Source organism: Elgaria multicarinata, chromosome 13 (assembly GCF_023053635.1).
Source record: "Elgaria multicarinata webbii isolate HBS135686 ecotype San Diego chromosome 13, rElgMul1.1.pri, whole genome shotgun sequence".
NCBI classification, from domain to species: Eukaryota; Metazoa; Chordata; class Lepidosauria; order Squamata; family Anguidae; genus Elgaria; species Elgaria multicarinata.
In genome coordinates, this window is record NC_086183.1 from 29,757,881 (window position 1) to 29,771,767 (window position 13,887).

The 13,887-nt window shown below is 48.7% G+C and overlaps 1 protein-coding gene across 1 annotated transcript in view; it reads right to left on the minus strand.

Moving 5' to 3' along the window:
* The window catches only part of TGFB1 (transforming growth factor beta 1), a 29,002-nt gene extending 16,176 nt beyond the window's left edge, over positions 1-12,826 (minus strand). Inside the window, exon 1 of the mRNA XM_063139723.1 lies at positions 11,559-12,826. Within this exon, the coding sequence (XP_062995793.1) occupies positions 11,559-11,967 (409 nt within the window). The 5' untranslated portion in view covers positions 11,968-12,826. The remainder of the gene's footprint in view (positions 1-11,558) is intronic.
* Positions 12,827-13,887: the final 1,061 nt, after the last annotated feature.

Consider the following 13,887-nt stretch of genomic DNA (forward strand, 5'->3'; position numbering starts at 1 on the left):
CCGCCCCCAAGGGGGCAGTACCGCCCACTTTGGGAACCACTGGTCTAAGCTTTATTTGCCACATGGGGCGGGGGGCGCTAAGGGAAGTTCAGAGCACACACGGAAGGAAGGGGTAATGCTTCCGCCCTCAACAGTGTTCTCTCCCTGTAAGTCCCCTCCAAGATGGCAGCCGTGCTTAGGAAAGTTGGCACTGATGGAAATACTTTTTTTCTACACTTAATCACCACGCAGGAGGGGCTAAATTGCAACATGTGCAGAGCGGGATAAACTTTCCCTTCCCAGTCACAATCCCCTTTGAAAATTGTCTTCTGCCTTGGCAATTAAGCTGTGGAGTGGGGTGGGGTGGGGTGAGTGTACCAGTGGACACTTAGGGGTCTGGGAAATAGTTTTAGGGCTGTGGCAAAGAGATTTGGGGCTGGGTCCTCATTGGCTCAGCCCTAGGAACACCCTTGTTTTGGTCTACGGGCCAATGTTTTCTCCTCCATACACTGACGTTTCATGCTTCCCGGACCTCGTCCAGCCGGCATTTACTCATCCAATGAGGTTGCCAACTGACTGGGGGGGGGGGAATCTATCCTGTCCTGCTGCTGTGTCATTAGAAGCCACTTGGTGGACAGAAATCAGCAAGCAAAAGCTTCTCATCAGAGCCTGCCCACACTTGCAAATCAAGCTCCTGCTAAAAAGCATAGGAGCAGGCGCTGGTTAGAAAAAGAAGATGCTGGCGTCCCTATCGCTTTCTCTATCCCGTAGCTTTGCCAAGTCCTCTCTTGGGTGTTCTGGCACGATTTTGTAACTGCTGCCGGTGGGTAGAATTTCGGAAATATGTGTTAAGTCAATTAATAGCGATTGGTAATTCTAAAGGCCTTTTCAGCTCTGCCAGCTAGGAGCACTTGGAAGCATCCCAGGTTTATGCGTGTGGCTCTCAGGGGAAGAAGCCAAAAACAATAAAGGCTCAACAGAAAAAAGTCCTCCGGCTCCCAGCATTTCCCATCCAACACTGCTGGCTGAGGAATTCTGGGAGTTGTAGGGCCTTTTTCGGCCTAAATCTGCAAGGGACAGTGGCTGAAGAGAAGCAAAGGCCACGTGACCCTCAGAAGGAGCGTAGAAACCCTGGTTTCAGATGCCTTTCACATTTATATCCAAGTTCTTGCTGCTTGCATTCTGGAGCCCAGTCCTCTGCTTGTTTACCTAGAAACAAGCCCTGTGGAATTCAGCGGGATTTAAGACCAAGGCAGCGTGGACTGCCTTTGCAATGTTCAAAGGCAGTGGAAGAAGGCCACGGCAATTACAGTGTTCAAATTGGGGGGGGGGCAAAATAGCCCCATTAGCTACTGTTCCTAGAGCACTACGGAAAAGCCATTAGCTGGTTCAAGTTAGGGGACGTCAGGAGGTGCGGTTCCCTTGTGTCTCTCTTTCCCCCCACCCCATAATTGCAAGGGCTCCTGGCCAGAAAGGGAGTCTAGAAATATTTGAAATACATAAATGACTTAAATAGCAAACTCGACCGCTAGTTCTGTCCCTTTGCCCTCGTTAGACTACAGCTCCTATCATCCCCCAGCCAGCCAAGCTGGGGAAGGCTGCAATGGGCGATCCCACTTCTTTCCTGCCGCCCTGCAAGGTAGGTTAGGCAGAAACAGAATGACTGGACTGGTGAATGAGTTCCGTTGCTGAACACGAATTTGCCCCCAGGTTTCTCCGGTTCAGTTCTTGCAGCCGCTGTGCCACACTCGCTCTCAGAAAGCTAGCTGATGTAGGCCACGGGCCAGCGACACACCCCAGAACGAAAGCACCATCTTTTTTAACCATACGACAGCGTCACAGCATCTATTTATGCTTCAGGAAGAGTCTATTTTTAAGCTTCCTTGTAGGATCAAAGGGGTCTTTGACTCCGGTTCCTCATCCCATCTTGTCCCAGACACACACACATACACACACACACGGGCAAATCAGCTGCCCTGCAAATCCTTCTCTCGGCAACGAAGGCCACAATGTTAAGGGGAATCTTCTTCTTCTCAAATTATGTTTGATACATGAAAGCAAGATATTCCCGTTTCATGTGAAGCAAATTAAGAGTTCAGAGCATATGGGAGTAAGTGAGCCAGAGGAAGGAGAGAGAAATTTGATAGCTGCAGGACAAGCAGAAATTCTTGTCTTTCTAAAGCTTTTGGGGAAAACTTTTCCCTAAGAAGTCTTGCCTCACAGTCTCTCTCAGTTCTATGGCTGACACCCTTTTCATCTGTTGCTACTCTTGTGTTTTTAACAGAAGCCTAGAGAGGAGAAATTTAGCATGCTCAGACTTTTTTCGGGCCTGGAAATTTAAGTAGGGAGGAAAGTGTTCATTTGCTTTATTCTGTTTCCATCAGACTGTATGTGAATCTGTATTACACCACTTTGGGGGCCTTAGAGGAGACAGAAGAACAGGGACGAAAAATAAAGTTGGCACTCTTTCTGGCTTCTAAACCTTGTATCCATTAAATGTCTCTGCTGCCTTTTGACCCAGAGCTCTGAGGTTGCCAACTGATGAGAAAAATACTGACCTACCCTGCTCCTCTGCCTCTAACAGAAATCAGTAGGTGATTTCTATACTTGCTATAGGTAGAAGAGCAACAGCAGTTAAAAATAGCTGTAAATAAAAATCAGCCTTGGTTCTTTGCAGACGTATAGAGCCATCGCTGAAGTCCTCATCCCTTCAAAGAATCCAGAATGAAACCAGGCATTTTTATAAGATTGCCAACTTTTTCTTGCTCTTAAAAGTTTTGTGAAACCCAGCAGAAATCCAGCAGCAAACTTGTTCCCATTGCTGCATCTGCATGCTGCAAACAACGAAGACGACAACCACACCGCCTCTCATTGCACACCCACTCCCTCGCAACTGGGCATTGCTTCCCTATCAGAACTAAGAAGAGAGGTCAGGACTCCTGCTTCCGTTCTTTTAAGTTTCCGTGTGGCCACATGATTCTCGTGCGTGGAGACCGCAATGTCTTGCAAATTGAGGATTTATGTTTTACAGCTGAAAAGGCAGAGATAAAGGTGTCTCCATTAAACAGGCCCTGCTTATCAGCCCAAGGAAATTCCCAGGCCATTTTGGGACTTTCCAGTATTACATCCCCAGAGATAAGAGGATGGTTAGGTTCTCTTGGGAGCAGATCATGGCGTCCAACTGTCAGCCTCAGTTTCCCTCTACTGTAAAATGGGGAGAAACGATGAATCTCTAAATGGGGGTTCTGCAGGACAGCCTCCCACCCCCACCCCCATATAAACCAGCAAGTGCACTGACGTGGTCAGCTGGGGCCTTACTGCTGGCGCCTCTCCCTTCAGAGTTTAGGGTGGGGGTGCTACTAGACTTCTCTGCTGTTTCAGGCGCCATATAAAAACTATTTTATCCTCTAGCTCAAGCTTTTAGCAGCGTTTTACCTCCGGCCATGGGGTTTCTTGCGCTAAGGCTGGTGCTTTTGAATTTCTTAGCTGATCTGTGGCTTCCAATTCCATTTGAATCGCTTTCATTTTTGTTCCTTAAGCCGGCTTGGAAGCTATGTGCTTCCATAAGTCAGGGTATAAACTTCTTAAAGAAATAGGCAATATTTCTTAAAGAAAGAGAGCCGGTGTGGTGTAGTGGCTAAAGTGTTGGACTGGGAGTCGGGAGATCTGGGTTCTAGCCCCCACTCAGCCATGGAAACCCACCGAGTGACTTTGGGCCGGTCACAGACTCTCAGCCCAACCTACCTCACAGGGTTGTTGTTGTGAGGATGAAACGGAGAGGAGGATTATGTATGTTGCCTTGGGTTCCTTTGAGGAAAAAAGGTGGGATATAAATGTAATAATAATAATAATAATAATAATAATAATAATAATAATAATAATAATACCACCACCACCACCACCACCACCAGGAGGTGAGGCAATTTTCTCAAATTTGCTGGATCCAGATGCTTCTACCTCTTCTGTATTTGGAAGGATGTCCTGATAATAACTAGCGTCGCCTCATTTTCAGGGAGAACACACTGGCAGGGCACGCCAGCTCTCCACTCCACAATATAGTCACGTAAAGGACGTTGGGGTACACAGGGGACTACTGTGGGCCTTTAACATTCATGGTTATCCTATGTAGGTGATTGCACCGTGTGGGGCCTGAAAAATCTGCAAAGCTCTTTGGCCTGGCACTGTCCGTTCCCTCCCTATTCCTCACCCACCCTTATCTTTAGAGCTAGTAGTCAGTGCTTGAATTATAAAGGTAGCGGGGAGTAACAGCCCTCAAATGAAATCCTCAAGCTCCACCTCACTCACCCGAATTTTAGCCAAATGATCTGCGCCCTCCCCAGTGGCATTCTAAAGAGAAACGGAAGAGCCATTTCCACATGAGGCTTTTATGCTGCACTTTTACCGAGGCTTCTGGTTCCGTATTCTTGGTGGGATTAAAATCAACTCTTTTACACATGTTTTCCCCCCAAGGTTTTCATTCCTTGGCCTTTCTATGTTTCATTATACAACCATTAAATTGCACTGTAGTACAGTGGAACTGTGCAATCACAGGAGACTCTCATTCTGCCATTTCTAAAAAATACCAGACTTTCTTAGTTGGGGCGGGGGACCATAATAATGCTTGCAAAGCACAGGTTTTTATTGCTTTAAAATATCATACTGGTTTTAACTTGATTAATGGTTTGCTACGTTTCTTAGGTGTGTGTATTATTTATTGTTTTATCTGTATGCTGCCCTGAGATCGTAACGATATAGGGCAGGATATAAATGTTAAATAAATAAATAACCCAGCTGCTATAGGCCAGGGTTAAAAAAAATCAATAGAACGAAGCAACCAAGAAAAGGGGCCCTTCTTACCACGGAGAAAGGCCACGGAAGCGTCGAGCCATGGAGTTCCTGCTATCTGTTTCATACACACCCATCATTCATGTCACGCTGGAAAAGCTTGGCTTGATCTCTGTCATAACAGGAAACTTAACCACATGACGGCCATTTGCGGGTTGCCCCCTACCCCACATCCCATGCTTTGTATCGCTGGTTCCTCTCACGTTGGGGGCAGAAAACCAGGCTTTCTCCCTAGTCCTTGGTTTGGGAAGGGCTGCTTGCGGCTACTCTGTGGTGAAGGAAAGGCCCTCTGCGCATGCATAAAGGCTTTCTTTTTATCATTCCGCAGAGCTTCAGAGTCTTTTTCTTCTGTGGAGGAGGTGGGGCTCTGGGCATAACCACCGATTCCCTCCTGCAGAGGGGGAAGGAACCGCAGGCATCTCAGCCAAATAACGCCTGGCCCACCCATTGCCAACTCGGGGGCATGGCAGGAGGGCCTTTATGCTCACAGACAAGACCAGAGGTCATGATCTTGGCACTCCAGAAATATCTAGAGCATAATAGACACCATTTTCCCCAATCTGGCGTCTTCCAGATGGACTACAGATCCTATTAGCCCCAGCCAGCATGGCCCAGTCAAACACATCTGGAGCCTGTCAAGATGTGGAGAAAGGAGAAATATATACCTGACGGAATGCCTCTCCCGACATGAACCTACCCATTCACTGTGCTCCACATCTAAGGTCCTCCTCCGAGTGCCTACTCTGAGGGAAGCTCGGAGAATGGCAACAAGGGAGAGGGCCTTTTCAGTGGTGGCCCCCCAATTATGGAATGATCTCCCTGATGAGGCTCGCCTGGTGCCAACATGGTTATCTTTTCGGTGCCAGGTCAAAACTTTTCTCTTCTCCCAGGCATTTAACAGCATTTAACAACATATGCTAATTTTTTTTAATGGACCCCAGAACCGTTGTTGTTTAAATGGATACTGTTGTTTTTATATTTTTGATGGTTTAAAATTTTGTATACTTTATTAATGTTCACTGTTTTAAACTTTTGTAAACCGCCCAGAGAGCTTCAGCTATGGGGCGGTATATAAATTTAATAAATAAATAAATAAATAAATAAATGAATGAATGAATAAATATATTCTCTGTCTTCGATAAGACTAGATCTTAGACTCACCCATAGATTCAGGACAGACCAAAGGAAGGACTTCTTCACACAAGGTGCAATTCCGTTTATGGAATTCATGGCCACAGGTGTGGTGATGGCCACGGGCTCAGGTGGCTTGAGAGGGGGTTCAGATAAGGTCACGGAAGAGAGAGACGTCTCTCAGTGGCTATTAGTGACCGCGAGAGTGAAGTAGAACCTCCAGCTCTTGTAGCAGTCTGCCTGGAATACCAGCTGCTGGGTAAGGCTGTAGCCATCATGTCCTGAATGTGGGCTTTCCAGAAGCATTTGGCTGTTACTTTTCAGGCCAGGATGCTGGGGCTACACAGATCTTTTAACTCATCCAGTAGACGGTTTTCTGTTTGTGGTTCCAAGATCTTCCACCTCAAGCTATAGGAACTGGAAATAGGTGCTGGGAGAGAGATCCACGCTACTCTCTGCCTGGTCCCAGCAAGAGCTAAGAACTCCCGTGGTGTACCACCAATCATGTTAAGAGCACAGTTTTAAAACACTGCCACAGGGCCGGCCCTACCATTAGGTGTAGTAAGGCAGTTGCCTCAGATGTTGGGAGGCGGCGACACAGTCTTGGAGCTGCGCGCCACAGAGGTTTTCTTGCGCCTCCTAAGCTAGCCTGCTGCTTCCAGGCGTGCTAGTGGAGGACGCCGTCCCATCACCAGCACTGAAGATTCATCCAGTCAGCTTTCGTACAATGCATGGGATCGTGTTCTGCAGCCCAGGAGGCAAAATGTCTTGGGCCGGAAAAAGCTTGTATGCAAGTCTTAAAGGCACAGGATCCTTCTCCAGGCCCTGGGGAAGAACACTGTCAACATCTGTTAGCTAAAAGGAACCCGCCATGCACAGGAGCAGTATACCTCTGGTTACAAGATACTAGAAATAAAGAACAGGGGCTGGGCTGAGAAGGCCATATTCTCTGTGGTTTGCTTGTGAGCCACTGCAGCCATCCAAAAGACAGAATGTCAGACTATCAGATGGGCCTTCGTCTAATCCAGCAACGGAACTTGGAAAACTGCCATTCAGCGGAATTAGCTGGCTGATTTCAGTACACTAAATTTATTGGGGTGCTGAGGGTTAGGAATAAAGCAACCCGCTTCTTTCTTTCTTTTTTCCTTCTCCGGCCTTGCTTTATTTATTTATTTATTTATTTTTGCATTTATATTCCACCTTTTTTCCTCCAAGGAACCCAAGGCAACATACATAATCCTCTCCATTTTATCCTTACAACAACAACCCTGTGAGGTAGGTTGGGCTGAGAATCTGTGACTGGCCCAAAGTCACCCAGTGGGTTTCCATGGCTGAGTGGGAACTAGAACCCAGATCTCCCGACTCCCAGTCCAACACTCTAACCACTACACCACACTGTCTCTCTATTGTTGTTGTTGTTGTTGTTGTTGTTGTTGTTGTTATTATTATTATTATTATTATTATTATTATTATTATTATTATTAATTTCCCCTCCTTTCTCCCCAATACTGGGACTCAAGCAGCTTTACAAATTAAAACATGTGATTAAAACATATAGAGATATACAAAAATTAAAAATATAATTAAACATGCTACAGTATTAAAACTTTTAAAAACATTTAAAATATGAATATTTTTTTTTTAAATCCAATACATAAGCAACGCATAAGCAGAGGTCCAGACTACCCCCCAAAGGCCTGCCGGAACAAAAAAGTTTTCACCTGCCTCTGGAAACACACCAAGGAGGGAGCCAGTCTAGCTTCCCGGGGAAAAGAGTTCCAGAGCCCCGGGGCAGCTACCGAGAAGGCACTCTCCTGCGTTCCCACCAGGTGTGCCTGTGATGGTGGTGAGACCGAGAGAAGGGCCTCCCCTGAAGATCTCAGGGGACAGGCAGGCCCGTAAGGGGGAATGCAACACAATGACATACGGAAATTTAGCAGGTGAGGTGGCATAGAGGGAAGCATTGCCCTAGCGTAATTCATTCCAAGCAGAAGGGATTTTACATACGGAGCCGGAGACCGTAACCGTCCTTTTGGCCCCTACCAATTGACACGTGCTGATGCTATCCAGCGTGCCATCTTATCTCCAAGAGACTACACGAAACATACAAGCTTTCCACCCCTGCCTGGGGGCCGTAGTTCCGTTTAGGCTGCATGCCAGCCACTCCCAGCCAGGTAATTACACCCCGAACTGGCTTGAGACGGCTACAGTCTGGGTGGGATCCTCAGATCCGTGAGTTAAAGCTGGAGCTTTCCACATTCTGGCCTCTTTGGGCTCAGCGACAACCCTCCCCCCCCCCCCCCGCCAATTTTATTGATCCTAAGTTTGCATCTCTGGCCTCCCGCTCCTGGCAGCTCGTGGACATTCAGGATGCTAGTTTTCGGGTAGCAGGAACAAACTGCTAAAGAAGGTGGAAAGAAAGCAAAAAGGGAGGCATCCGCTGCCCAGAAAGTGTTGCAGAAGGCCGGAGAGAGCTAATAGGACCCAATGCTTGGGTTGCCAATTTTTTTATTTTTTATTATTTAATTGGCCCTGCTTCTGTGCCTTTAGCTCAACGTGCAGTAACTGACAAGGTGACACGTTCTGTGGCACGGAGGCGCAAGGATGGGGAAAAGGTTCTCCTGTTACATTTGCGCGAGTCAAGCCGCTGTTAATGTCGCAGGAACAGGGCCGCTGCAGAAATGTTTGCAAGCCGAATAAGCGACTGAATACGAAAAAGGAAGGCGCAAATTTCGGCCTGCCGCAACCGAATACATTACAACACGTTGGCAACCGGCAGCCTTCGGGGAGAGAAGTGGTGAGGCTACCCTGGGAGTTGCTGAGCCCTGCATTTTTACAGGAAATAGTAAGGTCTGACCATCCAATCTCCTTTCTCACCCACCTCCCCAACCGCTGCTCCCCTTGTAGAAAGCTGATTTTGCAAACAAGGCTCCAACCATCAAAAGAAGCAGCCTTCCCACGGGTGCTGCCTTTACGACGACTGGGGAGGGGGATGTATTTGCACAACAACCACAACACCGCAGGCCGAATCTTCGTGCAACAAGAACGGAAGTGGAAGACTGAAGGGATTGGGGGGGGGTCCTCGCTCTCCTTCCCTCACACTGCTAATTGGGGTGGTAGGACTGCATGGATCTTATGGCAGTATCCAAGAGCCGTTCCAAGGGAGGGCTCATCAACTTGTCCCTAAAAGCGCCGGTGGGGGTTCGGAAATGTGAGCCTAGAGTTTAAACTGGGTCAAAAACAAAGTGCCAAGGCTCAGATTTGGACGTGTGACCTAACGATAGCCTCTGAGCATGTGCAGAGTCAACTTCGCTGATAACGGAATGCCGGCAGCTTGCCTCCCTCCTCCCCCTGTCCCGCCCCAAAGTTTCTGGCATGACAGTAGGGCTGTCAAGCTGAATGCGATTATATCTGAACATCTAGGCTCCTTTCTCACCCCACCATTCCCAAGCTGGGTCAAACCATTGGTCCATTTAGCCCAGTGGTTCCCAAACTTTTTCAGGTAACCGCCCCCTTGGTTCCACAAACTCATGCCCAGTGCCCCCTACCCTACCCTATAAAAATCATTATTCAGAATAGCCGTTTTCAACGACCCACTAAGGAAGATAATAACAATAAAATTCAAAACAGTAACAATTAATTGAATGTTTATTCAAAATCTGAAGCACCTGCCACAAGCTTGCTGAGGGAGGGAGGAAAAAGAGAGCGAACGCCTCTGTTTTGCAGCCGGCATGGCGGGGCATACCAAGTAGGGTATGTCTCTTCATTAACGTTTTGATGCTTTTGAAACATTTCAATTCACCATTAAAAGGACTCTTCTTAAACGGTATTAATACATGTGTGGATTCTTCCCCTATATGGCTTGGGACCAAACTACCTTCTCCCATAAAAATGTCCCTGGGTTTTAAGATCTTCTGGAGAGGCGCTTCTCGGAAAAGACCACCTCGAACGCCCCCCTGCCGCCTCCTTGCCTCTTAACGCCCCCCTATGCAATCCCACCGCCCCCAAGGGGGCAGTGCCGCCCACTTTGGGAACCACTGATTTAGCCCAAGCATTGCTTGTGCGGACTCAGCGGTAGCTGCTCTCCAGGGTTTCTGCCTGCTACCTGGCTTCTTAGCGCTTGTGCATGCAAATCATGTGCTTTACCCCTGAGCTGTGATCCCGGCCTGCAGCTCGTATTGGGTTGCTCCAACCAGTAATGCTGTGTTCCATCTGGCTGCCAATATTGACAGCTAAAAAAGCAGTAAACTGGATTACTGCCCCAGTTTTTTGGGAACAAATAAAAGACTTCACATCAAGGGCCTGCCCTCATGGACACCTCGGTGAACAGCTTGACCCATGCCAAGTTCCAGCTGTGGCGGGAGCAGCACACACACACACACACACACCCCACGAACCAGCTGTGCTCATCTGCAGCTCTGCCTTGACTTGGCGTTGCTGTCCTTCATTTCTGGGGGTACGGGAGAACGCTTCCTCGTCCGTTGCAGCCTTGTCCCATTACATTTACCAGTTCGGCAACCGGCCCTGTGCCTGTGCCTGTGCCTTTAAACGCACCACATACACAGAGAGAAATTCAACAGGTGAAGCGTTTCCTGTCACTTGATCTCCTTGTCCCCGTCTTCCCCCCCCCCCGCCCCCCCAAAAGCTCAAACTGTCAAATCTCTGCTTGGGGGCTGCTGTTAAAAGCACAGGAGCAGGGCCAGAAAAAGAAAACTGACAAGCCTGGTACCCCTTTTGTCACAAGGCATTGGTAGGTAGTACTGAATTAGTTCACAATGGTCCATGTTTCAGAGTAGCTATATATATATTTCTCACTTTAACACAGAACGTTCAAAAACATTTTTGCTTATGTTCTAGATGCGCACCCTTTACCGTCCCATCCCAAAATTTCAGTGCAGGTAACAAATATGTCCTTTTCCCTGTCATCCCTCAAACAACACCGTTAAGGTAAATCAACATTGTGCCCATTTTACAGATGGGAAGGCTGAGGCCAAGAGCCCCGTCCCTCTCATAAGGCCACCCGTTGGTGTCTCTCAGTCCATATAGAGCAGCCTACCGGGTGCTTATCAACTTCCCTCTTCTGCAGTCCCAGGCAGGCAGCAAAATATGATGTTTGCCAAGGCCCTAGTGGGCCACCGTACACTCGGCAGGTGCTCTGACAGTGGGTCACACATGGCACAGGCCTGATCTTACCTAGGTTACCAGCCCTGATCCTCACCTTAACAGCCAATACTGAGAAATTCCATCACAGTATCTCCACACATCGGGGAAGCTTTCATCCGCTTAATTTCTCTATGTCAGTATTTTTCTATGTCAGGCTGCTAAGCAGCCTTCCTCAACCTGGGGCGCTCCAGATGTGTTGGACTACAACTCCAAGATCTCTGCATTCTGGGAGATGCAGTCCAACACATCTGGAGTGCCCCAGGTTGAGGAAGGCTGTGCTAAAGGGACAGGAATAGGTAGGCTCAGTCTCACACACACACACCCCTCCCAACCACATCCTGGTTTTTAGGCCTGCTCTAACCACTAGATCACATTGCCTGCACTTGTACACACACACAAGCACACACTTTCCGCCCGCCCGCCCTCAACGTTGGCCTCACCGTCGTTGGGTGGCAGCATGTTGAACCTGTGCACCTCCTTGGCGTAGTACTCTTCCTGTGACGTCTCCTTGGGGTCTTCGGACATTATCTCCTTGATCACCTCTACGGTGCTGTTGTAGAGCGCCAGGACGTCGTCGGACAACTCCCGCGACTCGGCGTCTTCCACCTCGGGAGGGCTGGACAGCTTGAGCTTGCTGAGGATCTGGCCCCGGATGGCCTCGATCCGCTTGCGTTTCATCATCTCCATGTCCAGAGTCTTGCAAGTGGAGAAGGCCAGGGCACAGCAGAGGTGTTCTAGGGCGAGCAGCAGGAGGAAGACCCAGCCCACGGCCCGCCGCACGCCGTGGGCCCCCGCCGCACCCGGAGAGCCGCCTTTCCTCCGGCAGCTCCGTGAAACCAACATCTTCATACTCCCTCCCACCTTTTGGCTTTTGCTCTTAAGCTCAGCGACCAAATTAAAAATATAAATCCCCCCGCCTTTCTCAGCTGGGGTTTCTCGATAGTCTTTCAGTGCTTCCTTAAGCCTCCTGCGCCTGCATCTGACAAAGTAGGCTGTTTCCTACGGAAGCCGGAGTCGCAATGGACCACCAAGTCCCTCTAAATATGAAGCGACTTTCCCTCTCCACCCCAGACGGACAACTTGCTGCTTGAACCGGCTTGGCTTTCTGGGCTGCTGATGCACAGAGGTGACAAGAGACTCACCGCCGGCTTCGCAGGGGCTGCCTGGCACCAATGCCGCCCATACGCAAGGATGCCGGATGCGCCCGGGTTTACCCTTGGCAGCCCACCACATCCGCCCGAATGGCCATCCTCGCCTGGGCAGGTCGACACCCGGTCTCTCCGGTTGGATTCCAAGGAACCTTCCTTGGCAAAGCAAGTGGCGCGAGGGTTGCCAAAGTCAAAAAGCACCCGGAGCTCTCAGGAATGTGGCACGCTGTAGAGACCTGGGTCAAATCCAGCACCGGGACTGGGAGATCCCAAGACGGCTGTGCTCCGATTGCCGCGGCTCCTGCTGCTGCTGCTGCTGCCGCCCTGAAGCCAGCTGGCCCGTCTTTCTTCCTCTGCAGGAAAGGCTGTAATTTTACCACTCCTGCTAGGACTTGCTGACTGCAGGCTTGGAGGTTTTAAAGCGTTTTTTTTGCCTCTCCCCAGCGCCAGCTCCACCCAGGAAGTGAAGGAGGGAGTGAGCACTGCTGTATATAACTCCTTCACTGGGAGAGACAACTGGACAGCTACTTTGGCAAAGGCAGTGACTCTTGCTTGATCTTCTTTCTTTCTTTCTTGATCTTCTTTCTTTCTTGCTTTCTTGTTCTTTTCTTTTCTTTTCTTTGTATTCTCTCCATCTCTTCACCCTTCTGCTTTCACCTCGTGACTGAGCCAACCGGCTCCCTGAAAGAGAAAGAGCAAACAAACAAAAAACATTTCACCGCAAGGCAGAAGTGATGCTATGCAGAGACTACACACCCACCCACAGGCCTCTCGCTTCAAGGGCCGTTTCTTGTTTGGAAAAGAGCGGCCTTTATTACAAAAGATTAGATACCACGCGCATTTGCGCCTTACTCGGGACGGGGCTTCTGTTCTGAGGCGTCGCGCACAAGAATGCCTCGAACCTCCGCTTTCTGACTTAGGGAGATTTGGAAGGCCTGAGTTCAAGTTGAGGCCTGGGCCTGGCCTTGTCTCAAGCTAGATGCAGAGAATGTTCAAAGCTAAGCAGGTCTCGGCCTAGTCAGGAATTAGACGGGAGACAGCCTGATTTTCTGATGCACGTTTCCTGAGAGCACCCTGCAATATTTCTAATAAATGACGATCAATATTACGACTTAGCACTTGTACAGCATTCAAGTGTTCAAAGGGCTTCACCTACTCAGTCCTATTTGCATTTAAATCTTGGTAGGCCAATAATATGACTGTCTCCCTGTTACAAATAGGGACTGAGGGAAAGGGAACAATGATGCACTCAATGTTACTTCTGAATTCATGGCTGCTGAGTTGCCACGTTTAGCCTCTACGCCTCAGGAGTAGAGAGAGCCAGTGTGGTGAAAGAAGCAGACTCAGTCTGAGACCTGGGTTCAAATTCTGAACTCAGCTGTGAACATCACTGGGTTGATCTTGGGCCAATCACTGGCCCTGTTCAGACAATGCGTTAAACCATGATGGTTAAAGCATTTTGAGCTAAACGTTATGTTGTAGCATGTCATATGAACCATGACTTAGCATGTCATGTAAAACCATTCCCAAACATGGTGGCTACATAACCATGGTTTCAACACACTCACTAACAATTTGATGCAAAAGGATTCATGGCCTAACCATCGCTTAGCGTGTTGTC